Consider the following 23,000-nt stretch of genomic DNA (forward strand, 5'->3'; position numbering starts at 1 on the left):
TGAGAACAGGGCTGTGGATGTAGCCCAGCGGTAGAGTACTTGCCTAGAGTGCCCAAGGTCCTGGGGTTTGATTCCCAGCACCACAATAAAAGAAAAGGAAAAGAGAATATCTTAGGAAGAAATATAATTCCAAGTGTTAGATTAACTTGACTGGCATGTTTACTTGAGGTCATAAAGCCACACAGTAATTGCAAACCTCTAGAAGTGAGTGCTGTTACTTGCACAGTCTGTGTATTATGTGTTTACCTGCTCATAAAGGAGGAAGGTCTTGTCTCTCTCAGATGTGAGAACCTTGACGTTACCCTGGATCTCTGCCAAATGGCGTTCATATTTCTCCAGCATACACTTGAGCTCTTCACGGTCTCTTGCAGTTGACTTCAGAAGGTCTACATCACAGTTGGCGGCCTGGAATTATCATTTAAGACAGCTCAAGTTCTTGCTCTACTTTCTGCTGCTGAGGCAGAGTCTCAGACAGTTCAAGCTGACCCTGAGCTCACTGTGAAGCCTGGGCTAACCTTGAATTCCTGACCCCGCCTCTGCCCACCAGGCGCTGAGAGGATACACCGTGTGGTCAACAGTACTCCTGGCCTGCCGTTCTCTCACACAGTTCCGAGGAGACAGTGTGGCTGCTGGCAGTGCAGTCTCTCCTTAAGTGACCATAACCACAGTTAAAAGGAATGGAGAACAGCAAAATCGCCTTTTACAACCTCATCCGAAGTGCACCATGCTGGGCTAATTACCCCAACCACTCTTTTACTGAGAATTAAGACCTTTGTTGTTCACTGTGCCATCAAACAGACCTGACTCCCAATCTCTCTGATACTGTAATTTATACAAAATCACATTAGTTAGTCCCAAATTAGATAAATCAAAGAATAAAAGTCAGAACTTGAGAAACAAACTAAAAGATTAAAAAATGTCCTCCAAACCTACCCGAGAAGTTGGTGATGGGCGTCTTGGACTCTTAGATCTATTTCTCATCATTTTTCTCAAATTCTGAGCTTCAGTCTTATAATAATCTCTGTCTGCTTCTAAAGTCTTGACAAAGGAATCAAGTCTAGAAGGAGATGTATTTTGTACTTTTTCAGTCTCTAAAATTATCTTGCCAAGGAGGGAAAAGTTAAGCAATTATTTTAAGCTAAATTATAGCATCCTTTTAAAAATAGAAACACAAAAAAGTCTTCAAAATATTAAAGTTAATATTTTAAAAAATAGAACATGTAAAAACTTACTATTTTAAAACATCACACCATTTTTAAAGCAATTTTTGCCATTTTGGTGAGTTTTATTTGAATAAAACACTATATTTAGTTAATCATTTGGAGAAGAATATATGCTAGTATATATTATATGTTTATTATATATTTTATTTATATTCAATATGTAATTATATACATACAATCAAACAAACATACATACATAATTAGGGATTTCAGAAACAGGCAGACCTGAAGCACATCTTAGAAACAGAATGACTGACCCTGGAAATCTTCACTACTGTATCACTCTTCAGTGTCTGTGTTCAAGGAACTGATGTGTAATAAATCCTGAACAGTCGTCCAGACATTCAGGAGTCATGCCATGAACGTCCATTCACATGGACATTTAGAAAAACTTTTAAGATATTTTTAAATTTGTTTTATGAACACTGAGAAAAAGTTGACGTGTTTCAGATGGTGTTTTAAGTATTTTAAATAACAGATTAAAATAATTAAACAGAAGACTTTTCATTTCATGCTCTAAGATAAATAAAACATCAATTGGTACTAAGTAATAATTTATAACTTAAAAATAATTATGAAAGACATAAAATTTAAAATACAGGAGAACGTACCTTATATATCAAAATTTAAAATTCTTAGTAACAGTTAAAAGCTCTTTGCTAAAACCCACCAGAGGTTATTGCCACCAGCTAGAAGGAAGCAGTGATACCAGAGAGGCAAGAAGGCATCCTCTAAGATGAGGATGCCCAGAAGCCTCTTAGTGGAAGTTAATTAGAAAACACTGTTTTACTGTTCACAAAGGTACAAGTCAAAGGGTGTATTTAACTCTTTTAGTGACTTACTAACTAAATAAAAATGACTGCTTACCACATACTTAGGAAAAAGCATACTTACTGACTTAAGCTTTTTAATTGTATCTTCTAATACTGTTATGTTATTTTGCTGGCAAATGAGTTCAATCTGAAAAATTAGAAATTCTGTCATTTATACTGAAGATGCTTAAATTGGTTTAATTGGGAAGAATATAAAGAGGAAGACATTTAAAAATAAAAGTGTTCACACTGAATACCTTAAGCAGAAGGTAACCTGTCCCCTATGCTTGCCCACCTTCAGCAGTAAAGGAACCCAGACTTTAAAAAGCAGTTCCTTTATTCAATGTTCTTCATAAAATATTAATTTATTATATTGTACAAAATTATATCATTAACTGGATTGAAATGTTGAGATTAATTATAATTCTGAGGATTGTAACAGGAAAGCAATATAAGACTGGAGTGAAGTATTTTCAAACTCCTATTCAGTCTTCTTTCTCTGATGAACTATTTTAATGCATTACTTCACTCAACCCATGAGACACTTTTTACATCAATTTGATGATTGAACATATACTCCATTTACAATATAACTATCATCTATAGCTATATATGTCACACATCTATACCAAATGTTTCAAAACAAATGACTTTTTTATTACAGATACTAAAGTTCTCTGCTTAAAGACAGCAAAGAAGTTCAGCAAACACTTTTATAATTAATTAACATCACATTATTGTCTCATTATCCTGAACTAAGATAAACATGTTACAATTTAAATTAGAATTTCCTGGAACAATTAATTACCTTTGCTAGGATCCAAGCTCTGGGCCTCACAAACACTAATTAAAAGTTCTATCAGTAAAATTCAATATAACCCCATTCCATTTTTCTTTATTATCCTTCTAAGATCCTTCTAGAAGTCCAACTGAAGTTTATAAAATATTAAGGGACATTAATGTTTGGAACATAACTTATAGTTTGTATACGCTTTGTACAACTCTGAATCACTAATTTTCAGGGTTTTATTTTATGCTACCGTGATGGTTATTCTTGGTTGTCAACAACATCTGGAATTAGCTAAAGGGAAAGCAGGCAGGCACACCTCTGAAGGACTTTTCTTAATTAAATCATTTGAAGTGGGAAAAACCGAACTACTTCTGGATATTTGAGATGGAAAGATGCACCTTTAATCTGGCCACACCTTCTGGTGGCAGCCTATCTAAGGACATGGAAGGAGTGCTTGCTCTCTACTTGTTATTATTCTCAATGGAGAACAGGGCATTCCTTGTTTCTTCATTCCTACTTCTTTGGGATTCTGTCATATACTGAGGACCAGCTGAGGCATCCAGCATCAAGGATGAAGCAGCTATTGGATTCTTGGACTGTCCGTTGGTAGACAGCCATCGTTGGACTAGCTGGACCACAGCCTGAGAGCCATTCTAACAAATCCTCCTTCCTATATACAGATTCATTTTACAACAAACATATAGAACCTTTATAACAAAAGTGCTAAGCCTACCCTGAAAATAATTATAAATGGCCTAAAGAACAAGTGTTAATCCTGTGTTTTTTGCCTTCCTAACAACTGGTTAGTGGTTGCTTACTGTGTGTGTCTAACGGTGTGATCTGATTCATGCTGGGAAACATGATAAAGAATCTAGGCAAAGAGAGAAAGATGATAGTCAAAATATATATCAAGTACTGCCTATGTCACTCAAAAATACAGAATAACCACTCAGATTCTAAGGCACTTGTGATATTTTTAAGATTTATTTTATGCATATGGGTAATTTTGCCTTCATGTGCATCTGCACACAAGAAGAGAGCATCGACTCTTATAGAACTATAGTTATAAACACGGTAAGCCACCACATGGGCACCAGGAATTGAACTCAGGACCTCTAGAAGAGAAACTGGCACTCTTAACCACTGAACCATCTTTCTAGCACCCAAGAGATTTTTTTTAAAGCACATAGAATATTTGAAAGCTTTTGACTTTAAGGACACCTAATATTCCAGCTGGGAGAGATAAATGTGCTAGCTTGAATAAGAATGGCCCCCATAGGCCATTTGCACACTTAGTCCCTAGCATATAGAGCTGTTTGAAAATGTTACATGGCGTGGCTTTGTTGGAGCAAGTGTGTCACTAGGAGTGGGCTTTGAGGTTTCAAACCATACTAGTCAGTCTCCCCTCTTCCTATGGTTCCCTCTCCTGCCCCTGCAGCCCAGGGTGTAGCTCTTGACTGCTTTTCTAGCACCATGCCTGCTGCCATGCTCGCCACTGTGATGATAATGGACTGACCCTCTGAAACTGTAAGCCAGCACCCAGCTAGAAGCTTTCTTTTATAAAAGTTGCCTTAGTCATTCTGTCTCTTCAGAGCAATAGAACAGTAGCTAAGATTTTTTAAGTTAAAATAAGTTAACATCAAGTTATAAATCATACTGACCAAGGAAAGCAGAGCTAAGGGTATTATGATTATGGAAAACAAGACTGGAATTTGAAACAGAGTTATCAAGGAGTCTCCACAGACCGGCATCCTTGAGCAAGGTTTAAATAAGAGGGCACAGGAACATCTGGGTGAACATTCCAGGGAAAGGGTACTGTTACAGCAGATGTCCAAGGGCACAGGAATCCCTAGTGAGTTCAGTGAACAGTAAGGAGGCCAGTGCTGCTGAGGCAAAGTGGAGGAGGGAAACAGTGTGGGAAAGAGCTACACAAAGAATAAAGCTAGGGGCTGCAAAGAAAGCTCAGCAGTTAAAGGAGCTGTGCTCCTGCACCCACATAACGGCTCAGAACCATAACATCTGTAACTCCAGTTCCAGGGGACCTGATGCCCTCCTCTAGCCTCCATGTGCATAAGGAACACACGTGACACACAGACACACATTCAGGCAAAACAATCATATACGTAAAATAAAATAAAATAAAATAAAATAATTGTAAAATATATTTTTAAAAAGCAGGATATGGATTTTACAAATATAAATATTAAGTTTTACACAGTATTTTCTATATGGTAGGCTCAATTATTTTTGGCTGATTGAATGCCATGCAAAAGTAACAATAATAAAAGAGTATCAGAGATCTGGTTCAATAATGGTCCCATGTCAATTAGGGAGAATCAGTTTTCCCCAGAGATAAGCCTTCTAACTGGTTACCAATACCGACTGGTCATCCCTAAAAATATGTACATACAAGCAACACTAAATGGACTCAGTAGGTTATATTTGAGTATTTATATGTGTAATGATAATAATTAAAACAAAGAAGACATGAACTTGAAAGGGAGTGGGATGAAAAGGCATATAGAAGGAGCAGGAGGGGAGGAGGAAGTGGAATGTAGTACACATACATGATATTTTCAAGGAAATTAAAACATTTTAAAGTACGCATGCTGGGGCTGGAGAGATGCGTCAGAGGTTATAAGCATTTGCTGCTCTTGCAAAGGATCTATTTTTGGTTCTCAGTATCTACACAGTGGTTCACAACCATGCATCATTCCAATTCCAGGAGAGAGATCCTTGGTGACCTCAGCAGGCACTAGGTGGTACATATGAGGTGCATAGACACATGCAGGCAAAGAACTCAGAGTCAAACATAAGTAACGAAAATAAAAAGGAGCCTTACAGTAATAACTATAATATCTCATGTAGAATGTATTAAATTTTAAACTCATTGGTGCCATCTTAGAAATGTCTTTTAATTAAAGTCATAATTTAGTTGTGTTCAGTTTAATTGCAAATATCACTGAGCATGATAGCTAGTCACCTTTCAGTGACTTGTGGTTTAGGTTACTTTTCCTTAACACTATCACTGTTAAGTTGTGTTTCAAACAGGTGTGTGTGTGTGTGTGTGTGTGTGTGTGTGTGTGTGTGTGTGCGCACACACACACAGTGACATATATGGTATAAGAAACTAACAATGCTAAATTTGCAATTCTACTCTTCGTACTACAGAAAATCATGTTCAACTGCCTGGGAAGCTGCTGTGTTGTCATGGATGCTAACTGAAGCTGTGAGGACAGACAAAGGCAAAGGGCTGCAGTTTTGATGCATGCTCAAGGTCTAATGCCGCTGCGTAAGAAAGGCCTCCCCTTTAGAGCAGCTTCTAGACAATGCCACTTTGTTTTTCCCTGGATTGGTCTTTCTATGCAGCCCTGTGAACTGCGAACTCACAATCATCTTGCCTTAGCCTCTCCAGTGCTGAGATTACGGCGTGAGCCGCCATGCCCGGTCCTAGTGGGTCACATGAAAAAGCAGACTGCAGAAATGTGCAGTGCAGAGCCCAGCTTCTCGGCACTGGTGGGTCACTGGCTCAGGAAATGGGGTCAACGTCACTGTACAGAAGACTCCTGCTGAGGCCCCTCACGACTGCGGGAAGCTATCTGAGAAGCAAGTTCTCTAGTAGTAGTTAGTGCATGACTGCCAATCTGACCATCACCTTTCTTACAATTTCCTGGGAAACTGAAGCACAAGCACCACCTCACTTGAAAACTCACTTAGCTTCTGGGGCAGCGTGTTACATAGCAATAAAGCACACTAGTAAACAAAGGCAGTTTAATGCAAGAGGTTACTGCATGAATACTTAGAAATAAAACCTACCAAAATAAATCCTTCTCAGTGAATAGAAGTGATCCTGTCATTAGCCTTAGAGTCTACTTGTACATATCTGACTACGATAGGAAACGGTAAGAACACAAGCATTCAGCAATCAAATCAGAAATGACTTCAAATTCTCTCCCCAAACTCAGACAAGTGTGTGTAGTGATAACCATAAGCCTACAACACAAAGAAGAGGAGAACAGTGCTGGTGTCCACAACCTAAACTGGTCCTGCACCTTTCTCCACTCTGTTCCGCCCTACAATGTCCTAAGGTTGTTGCTCTCCCACTTCAAGGTGCCAATCCTAAAGCCACTCCTCTTTGATTTACTGTGCTTGCCCACATTCTCTCTCCAGCAACACTACCCCAAAGATGCTGGGAACCTCTTTCTCAAAAGCTCAAATAGCTTTCAGTTCTCCAAGGTAGCAGAAATTCTACACCATACATGAATACCATTTTTCTAGAGACATTTTTTTCTGAACCAGGCAAAATTTCAACCTATGAATTTAATATTTCATTTTTACTTAAAGCCTATGCTTTATAATTCAGAGGGTTTCCATTCCTGGAGTTCCTCCTTTTAACCCCAAGAATTTACCCTGACACCTACCTCCTCCCTGCTCCCATCTGCTCAGCAGACCCTAAACAGCCTTTAAAGTAGATGCTTTCTGTAAAGAGCACACTCAGGGCTGGAAGTCAGCCAGTCATGTTTCCTCTTCAGTCTGGGAAGGAGTCAGTTAATTTTTAATGTGAAGAATGAAGGACAGTAAAACTCAACTTGACAATGTTCCCAGTCAAGATGAAGATTGTACTCTGTTAACCACTAAGCTATGCTTGAAAGGTCAAAATAAACTGACCAGTTTATTGGGAAGTATTGAAAACGTACAAAGTGCTTTTAGAGCCTTTTCAATACTTGTGTGGTGACCATGTGATGTACATCATTACAGGCTGGAGATAAGTCCCAATTCTCACTGGGACTTCTAGGGTCTTCTCCAGCCAAGGACTTACAGATTAGTGTCCTCAAATGAAAGGACTGAGCTTTATATGTTACAAAATATAAAGGTAAATTTTAGAAGTTAAATTTATAGTTCTTGACATAATAAAGATCTTCCTAAACAAAAACTAACTCTTAAGTCAACCAAGATGAACATATTAACAACATAAAACACTTCTCTTTTGGTTAAAAGTCAAATGATAGACCATTGTGTGTACAAATTAGATAGAGCCAGGCATGGCACCTGGAATCCCTGTCCTCAGAAAGCTGAGGGAGGCAAGAAGATCCAGAGTTGCAGGCAGGCCTAGGCTAAAGAGCGAGCCCGGTCTAATGAAGGCGGGGGGAATGCATCCGTCTGCAGAGATACAAGGAGAAGAAACGGGAACGCAGAGCAGTACTGTGTATACAGACTATTCTTCTTGCTTTGAAATTTTCAGAATAGCATCATAAAACTTAGGGGGAAATAGGAGCAAGAAAATTATAAAAAATAAAGTATGAGAAAAATATAACTTAATCCTTATGATAAACAATATAGGCCAAACTACAAAGCTTCTAAATTATATGAAATTTTCACTTTTCCAATTTTCTTTCACAATCTCATGTTTAAAGTACAATCAAGACATTATCGGTGGTAAATTTAGTTACCTTTGCTTCTTCAAGTTCCTTGTCGGCAGTGTCCACCACAAAATTCTTTTCTTTTTGCAATTGCTCTGCTAGTTGGTCAAGTTTAAGCAACTCTTTACAAAGATGCTCATTGTGGTTGGTTAGATCATCTACTTGAGTGCTTACCACCTCTTTACTATCCAAGAGTTTCCTAACACATTCTTCCAGGTCATGATTTGTCTGTTTGAGATCTTCAATCTGTTATAATCAGAAAGATAGCAATCACGTTAAGAGAGTCCCTTAGCTTCCTTCTGAGAAAAACAATTGGGTGTTAGAATCAGACATTGCTTAACTGACAAGAACACCTAATGGTACAGTCTTGGTGTCTTTTATCATTTTGTACCATGTGAATATTATCTATCTGGAAAAAACCACTAAGTGAGAATATGAATTAAATAACTAATCAGTGTGGTAAGGGTCAAATCTAGGTCGCCATGCATGGCTGGGAAGCAGCCTAAGCCACAATCCCAGCCACCAAATGATTTTTCTTAATAACTGCATCTTTTGTATCAAATTTCAGGGGTTATATTTTAATAGAAATACTATCAGTGACGGTGCATGTCTTTAATTCCAGCACCTGAGAGGCAGAGGCAGGTACTCTCTGAGTTTAAGGTCATCCTGGTCTACAGAGTGGATTCTAGGATAGCCAGGGCAACACAGAGAAACCCTGTCTTGAAAAACAAAACAAAGCATAACAAAATTAGTGCTTTAAATAGCTTTAAAAAATACTTGCAATTTCTCTTTTCAGAATTTCACATAGCATGTGATACATTACACTCATGCTCTCCCAGCCCCTCCTGGATTCCACTCCTATAAGTAACCCTTACTATTGCTTTACTATAGCTTTCTAAGCAAATTATTTTTAAAAATGTCCAAATAGCCATGCATGGTGGCATATGCCCATAATCCAAACACTCAGAAGGCTAAGGCAGGATGATCACATCATGGCTTTAAAACTAACCTGGCTATATAAAGAGACCTTGTCTCAAGGGGAAAAAAGCCAAATAATTTATCTGCAGTAAAGAAATTAAAGTTAATTTGAATAATTAATGACATTTACTTCTCAAGAATCAAATTTCTACTTGCTGTTCAAAACTGTTAACTCTTTAGAAAAGTCCTTTTGAACACAATAGCTTATTTGCCTAAACTAAATGCCACATCAATCTGGTATCTGCTAATTAATAAGGAGGACAACAGTTTCCAACCCAGTATCAAACTATCAATAGGTGTAAAAAGACATGGACACACATGCATTCATGCACACATACACACACACACACACACACACAGAGCAGACTCACTGAACAACATGAACACCAGAAAGCACATGGAACTCCAAAGACCCCAAGGACAGACTAGATGCCTACTCTCAGAGAACTTTTGTTTTGTTGAGGCACAAAGCATTCAGCACAATAATAGGGAAGCTTGTGAGTCACTCATATTTAAGTTATCTACAGAGCACACACTATATTCAAGACCCTGTGACGGTCTCCTTCAGAAGGTTAACTCAATTTAAGTAAGACGTACGAGCAACCCTACTCCCTGCACCCCGCACCTCCCCACCCTCCGCAGAACAATCTAAGCCTTTGGGTAGCACCTGAAATTGCTAAACGTCTAGGCTTAGTTTTGAGTCAGTCAGCCTTAGCCTTGAACATTTCAAGTAACTGCAGAGGTAACTTCTTTCAAAACTGAAAGTTTACTTTAAAGTATAAACTGTATTTGTCCCTCTATGAAGAATATCCTATAGTTCATGAATTATTCCTTTTTCTGTTTTTGTTTTGTTTGTTGTTGTTGTTGTTGTTGTTTGGGTTTTTTGTTTTTTATTTTGACATCTGTGTACTTTATTTCATTTTGTAGCAGAGTTACAAACATCAAAATGGTTTTACTTAAAAACACAAAACTATTATAATTCTCAAACACTCTACTTATTTATTTTAGTAGATAATAGCAAAATAGAGATGCCATGATGAATAAAAAGAATCTTAAATGAGATTTTTAAAATTCTTACAGTGAAAACTGTAAAACGATATGTATGAACAAGAAACTAGTTAACAGGAACACATATTTGTGCATATACATAAACATTATATATGAACAAAAATATATGTTTTCTCTATTAACAAATATAGTATTTCATACTTGCCTATATTTTATTCATGCACACAGAAAGATTTTTGAAGTACTATAAGAAAATGGAAGTAATATCTAATACCAAAAGTATTTCACCAGAAAGGCATAAATGGCAGCCAATAAAAATGTAGTAACACAACTTGTTCTTCATTCTTTCAACAAAACATGTAACGCATATCTAAAGCATAAGATAAACCACTCATATTTTATAACTATCCATAAATATACTAAAGATAAGCATCCATAAGACTTGTTCAACTTTATCTGGTATTCAACAGAGCAATTAGCTTTTTTTTTTTTTTTTTTTTTGGATATTTCTTTATTTACATTTCAAATGTTATTCCCTTTCCCAGTTTCCTGACCATAAGCCCCCATAACCCCCTCTATAAGGGTGTTCCCCTCCCCATCCACCCATCCTTACTGCCCCCCTCCCCCGACATTCCTCTGCACTGGGGGTCCAACCTTGGCAGGACCAAGGGCTTCCCCTTCCACTGGTGCCCAGCAAGGCTATTCTCTGCTACCTATGCAGTTGGAGCCATGGGTCAGTCCATGTATAGTCTTTGGGTAGTGTTTTAGTCCCTGGAAGCTCTGGTTGGTTGGCATAGTTGTTCTTATAGGCTTGCAGCCCCTTCAGCTCTTTTAATCTTTTCTCTAATTCCTCCAACGGGGGTCCTGTTCTCAGTTCAGTGGTTTGCTGCTAGCATTCACCTCTTTATTTGACATGTTCTAGCTGTGTCTCTCAGGAGAGATCTATATCAGGTTCCTGTCAGCATGCACTTATTAGCTTCATCAATCTTATCTAGTTTTGGTGGCTGTATATATATGGGCCACATGTGGGGCAGGCTCTGAATGAGTTTTTTGTTTTTTCTGAGACATGGTCTCACTTTTAGCCTTGGCTCATCTGGAACTCCCTGTGTAGATCAGGCTGGCCTCAAACTCAAGAAATCCATCTACCTCTGTCTCCTGAGTGCTGAGATTAAAGGTACGCATCATCATACCCAGCAATGAATTATCTTAACTAAATATGTTGCAATGTCATTCATTATTCTGAATGTGTCACGTTAGGAAGTACACAAGGTCATTATGGTAATCCACCCATCACTGTGGTACTTTGTGAAGCATACTAACATGTGAGATTTAAAGTCTACATGATCAAAACCAAGAAACAAAAATAGGAAGGGGAATCTATAAATACACAAAGAACTTCCCCAGTTCAATCTTTTATGGTGACTGGCCTGAATTTCTCCCAATACCTTCTCTTTTGGCCTACTTCCATATACCAATTAAAGAAAGTTCTCTGAACCACTAAAAGGACTCATAGGAAATTTGAATATATAGTTGTTTTAAAATAGTGTGTATAGCTATAAAAGTTGGACTTATTTTAATTTTAAAAGAAATTTTTTGAAAATGTAAACTGGAAGTAACCATGTCACTAAGAATGTGATGCCAAGTCACCATTGTGACCCCAGCCTTTCTCATCTGTGCACTCTGGGTTCACTGTCACCAGTGTGTGCACCTATGTTGCAGACACACTATAACACTTCCTGCAATGGTCTAGAAACATTTTTACATATTTTTATTTACATTTCAAATGTTATTCCTTTTCCAAGTTTCCTGTCCATAAGCCCCCAGCCCATCTCCCTAGTCTAGAAACATCTTAAGTATTATAGTGCTACATCCTATATATCATAAAATCATCTTCAGGATCAGTGTCAGGAAAACTTCTTGGACCTGAACTTCAGGGAAGAAACTGGCTCTTTCCTGACCTAACAGGTAGAGTGTTTAACATTTTCTTCCTGCTTCCTGTATACCAAATGTGCAGCCCAACTGCTGGGAACCTGAACAAAAACCTCGTGCTAAACTACCTGCTCGCCATTCTACCACCAGCTCTTCACAAAGCAAACTGGAGTCTTTCCTGGACACTGTGACACAATTCCTGAGAGAACTTAAAGTGGACACAATTATCTGGGACCATGGTTCCTGAGGGTCTATGAAGGATGTGGCAGAAGTTTCACATCAAAGTCATCCCAAGAAACAGAGCACTCAGGCAGGTTTAGCCTGAAAGGTCTGCCCCCAAGTCACTCACTTTCCAAACCCAACCCAATCTCTCAAAGGTTTCTCAACTTTCAAACACTGTCCCAGCCAGGGACCAGGTGCCCAGAAACTTTCAACCTCTGGAGGACATTTCACATTCAAATCATCATACCAAATTTCTTCATTTTCCCTACCTTTCTTCTCTCAGGTACTGTGATCAATAGTGTGCTATTTTTAATAAGCTGTAAGATGTGAGTGTTGAACAATTCCAACAATTCATCTGTCTTCACAGTTCTGTTGTGTAGGTTTTTCTGGAGTAGTGTGTGGCCACACAGGTGTGCATTCACATGTATGAGCAGGCGGGGTGAAAGGGTAAGTATACACATGTGTATGCATGTGGAAGAGAGCGTGTTCTCTTTAACTGCTCTCCACCTTATGTACTGAGGCAAGGTCCCTCACTTTAACTCACTGCTCCCAGATTTACCCCATCTAGCTAGCTAACTGACTCCCGAGTGCCAGGGCTATCAGAAGGCCACCAGCCTACTCAGCATGGATGCTGGAAATCTGAACTTCATTTCTCATGCTTGCACAGCAAGCCCTCCACCTCCTGAGCTGTCTCCTCAGCAACCCCTCCATGCTATGAAAGTGTGTGGTGTGTACTACACATATGCTCATACGTGTGCAGGCCAAAGACAACCTCAAATGTCACTTGTTAAGCACTGTCTACTTTGGCTTTTTATAGACAGGTCTCTTGGTGTCCAGAGGACCCCAGGGATATGCCTGCGCCCACCTCCCCAGAGCTGGAATTACAGGTAGAATTACCACCATGCCTGGCTTTTCCACAATAGGTTTTGTGGTTTAAACTCAGGTCTTTGTATATGCATTATATTGAATTAACTTCTCAGCTCTTTCTTAGTATTTTATAAGATGCATTAAAATTATTTATTTACCTGTCCTTTCCCCTAACTTCTAAGCAATATACAGAACTCCTTTATGCATCATGAATTATGTATTCTGTACATAATGCTCATTTTATGTTAAGTGGGCAAATAAAACAAGTATATCATCGATAAATACATGAAAACCCTCCTTGCCCCCGACAGTAAGCCTGCTATCATTCAATTCACGATATAAGTACTTTAGAAGAGGCAGGCTGGAGTCCTCCATGCCTAGAATCTGGTGCATGTGCATCACTCTGTAAGTTCCAATGGACGTCAGTATCTCAGCTCGGCTAGGCCCTGCTGCCTTGAATGCACAAAGGCTCTCTTTGGGCAAAACCTCCTTGGTGATACAGCTTTCCTCAGCAGATATCTCAGCTCCTTCAAAACTCCAACGTCCTGAGTCTTTACCACAACTTGGGGTTCACCTTCAAAGCTTCATGCAAAGTCACTGAAGGATTCCCTGTAGGGAATCTGATCATGCTACTCGCTGCTTCACTTTCCAGACTTTTGTCAAAAATATTGGTGTAAGCCTCCAAGGTAACTAGAATTCTTACCTTCTGCATGCCGCCAAATTAGTACGTAGATGATCTTGTGTTGTGTTGTCAGCTCAAGAACTGGGACCCAGGGACAGCAGTTTGAGTAGCCTCGGAGTGCCTGTGCACTGAAAATCCTTCCCTAGGTTGCCTCAAAGAAAAATCTCTGAAATGGCTTTTCAGTTTTGCATCCTGGAGCCTTTCATGCATCAGGTGCCCCCTCCAGGCACCTCTTGCCGCAGTACAAAGCGAGTGAACGGCTCTTTAACAATGTGTGCACACGCTTCTGCTGCAGTTTTGAACACATGCATGCTCCTAAACTGCATGTGTTGCACATCTTTCTCCTCTACATCCTGTCCCTCACTGAAACCTGACTGCACATAGTAAGCAACAGGCATGCTACAGCCCAAATATTGTGCAGTCTTGAAGCTTCCTCTTCTGAGATCCGGGGCATTAATTCAATGAAGAGAGTGTTAAACATGTGCAGGGCCCTGGTTTGATTCCCACTACCACACCAAGAACATTTGAAATTTCCTCCACCAATAAATTAGTTCATTACCTTTTAATTCAGCCTTACTCAAATGTTCCTGACACAGGCAGAATGTGCTGGTTCACATCTTGGTGGACTAGGAAGCAGAGGGCAGACTGGAACCATGGGCAGTCCCTAGTGGGCTACTTCCACCAGCCAGGCCCCACCTCCTAAAGACTCCCCCTCTAAAATAGTGCCACAAGCTAGAGACTGCCCACTCGATACAGAGCCTATGGGGAACAATCCAGATTCAAATCAAAGGAGAGGCCTTGTTGAGAAATGAAGTCCTGACTGCTCTGACTCTCCTCCAACACCTCCCTAGCAAGAAGGACGGGTGGGTGCCTCTTACTACAGTGTAGAGGCAGATGCTCTGGTGCCCTCTGTGGTCTCTACCGACCTCAGAGATGATGCACCTCCTTACTACCAGATGGAAATCAAAGTCTTGGTTGCCTACTTAGTTTCCTGTGACACCAACTCTTCTCAGGGGTAGAGGTAAGGAAATGAGGCCAAGGAGAGGCACAGTTGAGGATCCTTGTCGCCACCTGAAAGGATCAAAGTCTAGATGCTGGCAGGAAAGGTCTGCAGTCTTCTTTTAACTTGCTTGCTTTTTAGGCAAGCAGTTATTATCTTAGTCATTCGCTTTGTGTTTCTCTGGGAAGTGTTTTGAGTCCACATTTTATGCATTACCTTATATGTGGATATTAGCCATTAAAAAATGATAACCAAGGGCTGGAGAGGTGGCTCAGTGGTTAAGAGCACTGACTATTCTTCTAGAGGTCCTGAGTTCAATTCCCAGCAACCACATGGTGGCTCACAACCATCTGTAATGGGATCTGATGCCCTCTTCTGGTGTGTCTGAAGATGCTATTATATATATATATATATATATATATATATATATATTCTTTTTAAAAAAATGATAGCCAAGCTCTACAATCCACAGATTCAAAGAAAATAGGTATAGAGGAAGGAACACACAGATAGACAGACAGGCAACAGGCAGACACATAGACATAGACACAGACACACACACACATATACACACACACACACACACACACACACACACACACACACACACACACCAATCTCCCTGGGAGGGGAATCAGAATAAATATCAAGGGTGAATGGAGTGTGAGGGATATGAGAGTGGGAGGCTGGGGTGGGATATGGGATTTAGGAAGAGAATGAGTGGAGAGACAACTAGGGGTGGTATGGAGACCTAGTGCAGTGGAAAGTAACACTAAAATGGCTTCTAGTGATACTCTGCTCCACTCATACATCAGTGCCTTGTTCAGTCAGCCATCTTCAGAGAGGCTTCCTCCTGCAGCAGATAGGGACCAATACAGAAACCCACAGCCAGGCATTATGCAGTGAGAGAGACCGTGGCACACACAGCGCTAAACAAGATGTCTTCATCAAACCCCTCCCCTCAGAACTCGGGGAACCTCACAGAAGATGAAGCACAATCACAGCGCCTGCAGCAGCTCCCTGCACCACAGCTTCAGTTTAGTATTCTTATGAGACTGTAAGAATGAATGGTCTGGTTCTTGTGCCCACTCTTGGGGCTCTTTTAGTTTTCTGTTGGCTTGGCTTGTCCAACTTTCAATACAGTGTGCTTTATTTTCTGTTATTAGATTTTACATGTTTTATGTTTGTTGTTATCTTGTAGAGGCCTGTTCTTTTCTAGTGGCAGACAAAAGGTGAGTGGGTCTGGATGGGAGAGGAGGTGGGAAGCAGCTGGGAGGGGTAGAGGGAGGGGAAACTGCACTCAGACGGTACTATATGATAATACGGTGTAGTGTTTAATAAAAGGGAAAAGTGTTATACTGTTTTATATCTCCCGTTAGACGCTGTATTTAACAGGAGGAAACAGGAAAGGAGATGATGGATCCACTTTATGTTCCCCAAAGTCCCTGCTTTCCCACCTCCAGACTGAGAGTCTCCTGGAGGCCCTGGCTGGCCTCGAACTCATTGTGAAGTCTGAGTATTACCTTCAACTTCTGATCCTCCTGCCGCTACCTCCTGAGTGCTAGGATTACCAGCGTGTTCTACTCTACCCAGTGTGTATGGTGCGTGGATCAAACCCAGGGCTCTGTGAGTGCTAAGCAGATTCTCAGTCAGCTGGGCTGTACCTACTCCGGGAAGGTCTGTTTCAGAGCCTTTGTTGTATCCTGTGCTAGATGGGCTCAAACCTGTAGCACAGAGCACTCTAATTAAATCCCTGCTAACTTGGAAATACAAAGAAATCCTGTCTGACATTTGCTAGCTAAACGGCATAACTCTTTAACCACTGGAAATTTAACTGCAGTGTGTGTCAATAGAAATGGCCACTATTTCACATGGTTGTATATGGCCAAGTAAGATTCTGCAGTAAAAGGCAGAGGATAGGGGGCTGGAGAGATGGCTCAGTGGTTAAGAGCACTGACTGCTCTTCCAGAAGTTCTGAGTTCAATTCCCAGCAACCACATGGTGGCTCACAACCATCTGTAATGGGATCTGATGTCCTCTTCTGGTGTGTCTGAAGACAGCTACAGTGGACATAGACACGTAAAATAAATAAATCTTTTTTTAAAAAAAAAGCAGCTGAAGTGCCTGGCACAGTCTCATCACTGTAACTCTAGAATTTGTGAGGCTAACACAAAAGAATTGCTGTGAGTTGAAGGCCAACCTGGGTTGCATAACAAGATCCTGAAAGGAAAAAAATACTGCATAATACATAATTTCCACTCACTAACTCTGAATCTATTATATCAAACTCATTAAAAAGTTGAATGAATCCAGGCAGTGGTGGTGCAGGCCTTTAGTCTCAGCACTCAGGAGGCAGAGACAGGAGGATCTCTGTGAGTTCAAGGCTAGCCTGATTTACAAAGAGAATTCCAGGACTGCCAGGGCTGTTACACAGAAAAACCCTGTCTCAAACAACTAAGCCCCCATCCCAAACTGAGTGATTTTAGAATCTTTATATTTAAAAAAGCTCTGAATTAGTAATTATTTACTCTACATCTTCTTGCTCTAAAATAAACCCACATGTTGAATTAGTTAGGAAAAGTATTTATGAATACATAAACCAAGGCTAACCTGTAATTTCAGTGTAGAGATGACTCTATCTTGGGTTCTCCCTTCTTGTTCTAGTTGGAAAGTATTCTGGTTTCTTCCAGCTTCAGAAACTGGAGCCCCGAGACCAAACTGATGTTCTTTGGTGGTAACCTAGCAAAAAGAATGAGATATAAAAAAACAGAGCTGTAACTTCTCATTTCAGTAAGTTTTGAAAGCCAGTAACAATCTATTTCATTCATATTTTCTACTGTTTTTAACTTTCTCCTCTGTAAAGCAGAGTTTACCAAGTTGTACTTTCGTAAGAGTTTATGGTGTAAAACCTGGGGCTAGTGAGATGGTTCGGCAGTTAAGGGAGCTTACGCAGAGGACAGTTAGATCCTAGCACTCAAACTGAGGGACGCAGCTCATAAATGCCTCCAGCTCCAAGAGATTTCATGTCTCTTCTAGCTTCTGTGGCTTCTTGTACACATGCATGCATATGAACACAAACAAACACACCCACATAAAATAAATCTTTAAAAACAAAACAAAAGAGGTAATTCAACAGGAGAGATATCATGATATCCCTCCTAATCAGTGCCAGTGACATCATGGTTATTGGAGGAGAAACCAATAATTGTACAGATTTACTAAACCAGCATAATCCCTAACAACAATCTGTACAGACTTGTCCTTACACCCACAGATGAGCATAGTCTTCACCCCTCATCAAGGAAAGCTCTCTGTACAACAGATGGAGAGCATGACAGACAACCACAGCCAATCAAACTGCAGAGCTGAGGTTACATCTACAGAGACTCCCACACCTAAGGCTCAGGGAACACTGCAGAAGACCAGCAAAGATCGTGAGGGTTAGGGAGCTTGCTGTCTTGACACTGTGTCACCTAATGTCACTGTCACCTAGTACCATCAGAAGCTCTGCCCATAAAATCTGACCAACATGGCCCACAGATGTGAGCTGAGCAAGGAGGACACCAATGAACTCCACAGGGAAAAGCCCACGGAGCCTCAGCACCACACAGAACTATAGGCAACTGAGTAATGCTGGGAGCAAGAGATGGAAGCTGGAGAGATGGCTTAGCAGTGAAGAGCACCGAGTGTTCTCCTAAAGGTCCTGAGTTCAATGGAAGAGCCAACCACTGGCTGTCCAGTGCCAAACTGTCAGCTCTGAAAGTACACAGTAACAGTATATGAACTCGACAAGTTATAGTTAGAAACACACATGCAGATACAAATATATATTTACATGTAATGGCAAATGATGGAAAAAGAGATTTGAAGGAGAACTGGGAGGGAAATATGGGAGGCTCTGGAGAGGGAAAGGGAAGGCAGAAAAGGTGTAACTAAAATACAACTCCAAATATTAAAAGGGGGGATGGCAACAGGAAAAAACCGTATCTGTTTTTCAAATAACACTATGCTAGTGAGTGTGCTTTTTAAAGATATATGCCCTGTTCTGTCACTTTCCTGAAGAAATAAGAGTTGGTGGCAAATAAGAGTACTCCAGACCTGTGCTTGTCAACTGTGGCAGTCATTAGTCATGTTAGCTACTGACATTGTATAGTAACAAATATTTGCTACTCATCCACTAGGGGATACAATCTTTGAAACACAAGTTCTATAAATAAAAAGCAAAAGAAATATTCTAGCAGAAAGATCAGAAGAAACATATGAATACTTACAAAAACATTCAACAATACCCTTGAGAGATGTGATATGAATTAAAACAATACTGAGTACTCCCTTTTAACCACCACCACGACAAAGGCCAATTGAGCTGGATATATGATTGTGTGTGTGTGTGTGTGTGTGTGTAATATGCACATGAGTATATAAATGTGGAGACCACAGAACATTTTGATCACATTCCGAAACCTTACTGCTTTGTGAGTTAGGTCTTTCACTGAACTGGAAACTCATCATTTTGGCAAGACTGCCTGGCCAGAGAGCCACTGGGATCCACCTATCTTCATTCTCCTACACTGGGGTTACTTGAATGTAAATGCATGCCTATTTCTTTTTCCATGAGTGCTAGGGACTCAAACTCTGGTCCTCACACTTGTATACAAGCACTCAACCTCTGAGCCACCTCCCGAGACTAATACATTAGAACCTAACTTCACAACTATACATCATCGTTGATGGTAGTATAAAATGACAGTTTATGGAAAACAACTGTACAAAATCTACTAACACTGAAAGTATACATATAGCTTCCATCCAAGTTATCTCATGTCTGGGACTCTATCACAGATGCAGAGCTACAAAATAACACGTGTTCTAAGTCTTCCAGGATATCACGGGAGCCCACGACTCCATAGCATTTACACAATATATCTGAGAAATGATGTCATTTAGAAAGTATTAGAATCTTCCTGACTCAGGGCTATCATTCTATTAAAAGTGAGAAATTGTTGATGAGTGTAGTGGTGCAAGTCTTTAAGGGGCAGGTGAATATCCGTGAAATCATCTACAAAGCAAGTTCCAGAACATCTAGGGCTGTTACAGAGAGAAACCTTGTCTCAGAGAGAGGGGGGAGGGGGAGGGAGAGGGAGAGGGAGACACAGACACAGACACAGACACAGACAGACGAACAGAGAGAGAATTTGTAAGTACATCCTAGACCAATGGTTCTCAATCTGTGGGTCTCGGGCTCTTTGGGAGTTGCATATCAGATTATACATTATATCTACTACCCCACCTGAAATGTCAGCACACATCTCATAGACTACTTGAAGTTATGAACCATTTAGAACTTTATGAAATATATAAAAATTCTACCACTTCTCACTTGGTTTCTGTTGACAACTATGTTCTTATTTACAAACATTTGACTCAGAAAAGCAGAAGAAATAATTTCTCACTTTGGCAATTAATTTTTAAATTTTGGTGAATAAATGAATCACAAAGGAGTGGTATTTAAATGGAGGTCCTTATTCACTGTACACCTGATACCCTGCAAGTCTATTATTGCCTTTCCACCACAGTTTGAATTGCCAAGATCTACTTTTGCCAAACATACAAAGCTCTTCACAATTTGTTCCCTTCTACTCTGACCACTTTATATTCTTAATACATATACCTAGAAACACTCTTCTTCGCTAACATTTTAAGGCTCAGTTTGAACTCCATATTCTCAAGATCTCTTCTGTTTTTTATGCTATGAGGAGGGTGTCATCTACAAGACTTCCATACATATGCTGATTAGGCAACAATTTAGGTATTCATGTTTTCTAGATATATCTTCCTTACACGTTTACTTGAACCTTAAAAAAAACAAGCAATGTCTGAAAATTATGTCCCTACCAGTCTGGGGAGAGGGAGAGGGAGAGGGGGAGAGGGAGAGGAAGAGGGACCCTACAGGAAGTGGAGGAAGACAGGGCACAATCTCAAGTGTCAGCCCAGCTTTTCCACCTTGTTTTACACAGGGTCTACTGTCTTATTACTGCATTACCAGGCTAGCTGGCCCACAGGCTTCCAAGGTTTCTCCTGAATCCATCTTCCATCCGTTCACTACCATCTGGCTTTACATAGTGTGCTGGTTGGTTTCTGTCAACTTGATACAAGCCAAGGTCGTATAAGAGGGGAGTTCAGCTGAGAAAACTTCCATCATACTGGTTTGTAGGCAAGTCTGTAGAGCATTTTCTGCATCAATGATTGATGTGGGAGAGCCCAGCGTATATGAGTGACACCACTCTTGGACTTAGGTGGTATAAGAAAGCAGGCTGAGCAAGCCATTAAGCAACATGCCTCCATGGTCTCTGTCTCAGTTCCTGCCTCCAGGCTCCTGCTTTGATTCCCTACCCTAGCTTCTCTTTACGACTACAGCTGTGTGATGACTTGATTGAGATGTCCCCTGTAAGTCTCAGTCATTTGAATATTTGGTTCCTGGTTGGTGGATATTTGAAAAAGATTAGGAAGTGTGACCTTGTTAGAGGAGGCATGTCACTGGGGGTGAGTTTAAGATTTCAAAAGCCTCTGCCATGTGCCCTCTGTTTCTTGTCTGTGGATCAGGAGATGAGCTATCAGATGCTCCAGCACCATGCCTGCTTGTCTGCAGCCATATTCCCCACCATGGTGGTCATCAACTCTAAACCTCTGGAACTGTAAGCTCCAAATAAACCCTCTCTTCTATAAGTTGCCTCGGTTATAGCATTTTATCACAACAAAAAAGTAACCAATGCAAACTGTAAGTGGAAATTAGCTCTTTCCTCCCCAAGTCCCTGTGGCCATGCTATTTTATCACAGGAATAAAAATCTAACTAGAACACATGAGTTTTAGGATCTAAACTCAAGTGTTTATCCTATCACTCATGGAGCTATCTCTCCAGCCTCTAGAGTTCTTTACTAACAGGAAGGCCTCTGAAAGAAGTAAGCTAAACAAAACTAAACTTTTCTTTATTCTCCGTGGTAGACTGAAAATCAAGTGAGGATTCTACAAAAACAGATACTAGGCTAGTCTAGTAATTAAATAAGAAAACCTGCTTGACACTTCATGCCAAGCTGCTACCATTCTCCCCTAGCTTTCAAGGCAATACTATGGGTAGTAAAGAGAGATGCATATCTGAAACTTCAGTGCCTGGCCTGCCAATTTCCACACCCCATACCACACAAATGATCTCCACATTCCAGTGAGCGCTAATATCTATTTACTTAGATATTAGAATATTTAGAACCTACTACTTTCCATTCCCACAGACCTATGGACAAGCCTGCATCAGAGCACTTAGTGCTGTGCTGCTTTCATTGGACAGTCACTGCCACAGCAACTTGAAGATGTCTGAAACAAACCTCCAAAATCCCTCACTGCCCTTTGCTCTCTTTGATTCATATTCTTTTCAGATCTCCATGAGGAGCCACCATCAAGTGTGTATATGCACAAGGTTAAAAATAAAAAATAAAAATATTTTAAAAGGAGGTTGTCTGACTCTTTTCTTTTCTTGACTCTCACCTAATGTATCAACGAGTTATGTTGGTTCTAGCTCCAAAATGTACATCCTAAATCCATCTGTGGTGGTTTCAATAAAAATGGCCATCCACATTGGGAGTGGTGCTATGAGTGGGTGTGTCACTGGGGATGGGCTTGAGGTGTCAGAGCTCAAGCCTGTGGAGGATGTGGAGATAAACCTGGTGGAAGAAAAAGTGGGATGGAGAGCTAGGTGCCACAAGTTCGAGACTCCTTGAAGAGTCCAGATCCACTGTCTGTGATCTGACGTGGATCCCAGCACACCAGTGAGAAACACAAAGTACCCAAGCCCAAAGCAGAGACTGCTTCCTGTCTTTACTGAAATCTCCCCCAGGGGACTGGACCCTCCCCTACAGGCTCAAGGACAGGCGAGTCAGATTCTGCTAAGCAACCCAGGCTGCCCCCACACACACACCCCATTTGCCCTTGAATACATAAACATATTCTAGTTGGCTAAAAAGCTATAGAAAGCTTATGTGACAAACAATAAAGTTAGACCTTTACTCTGATGCTG

General features: G+C 40.4%; 1 protein-coding gene across 1 annotated transcript in view; it reads right to left on the reverse strand.

Moving 5' to 3' along the window:
• The window catches only part of Tsga10 (testis specific 10), a 103,594-nt gene that overhangs the window by 73,415 nt on the left and 7,179 nt on the right, over positions 1-23,000 (reverse strand). Inside the window, exons 2-6 of the mRNA XM_032900959.1 lie at positions 17,542-17,670; positions 8,276-8,491; positions 2,118-2,183; positions 934-1,101; positions 247-405 (exon numbers count right to left, since the gene is read on the reverse strand). Coding sequence (XP_032756850.1) covers positions 247-405; positions 934-1,101; positions 2,118-2,183; positions 8,276-8,491; positions 17,542-17,670 — 738 coding nt within the window. The remainder of the gene's footprint in view (positions 1-246; positions 406-933; positions 1,102-2,117; positions 2,184-8,275; positions 8,492-17,541; positions 17,671-23,000) is intronic.

The sequence above is a fragment of the Rattus rattus genome, chromosome 4 (assembly GCF_011064425.1).
Source record: "Rattus rattus isolate New Zealand chromosome 4, Rrattus_CSIRO_v1, whole genome shotgun sequence".
NCBI classification, from domain to species: Eukaryota; Metazoa; Chordata; class Mammalia; order Rodentia; family Muridae; genus Rattus; species Rattus rattus.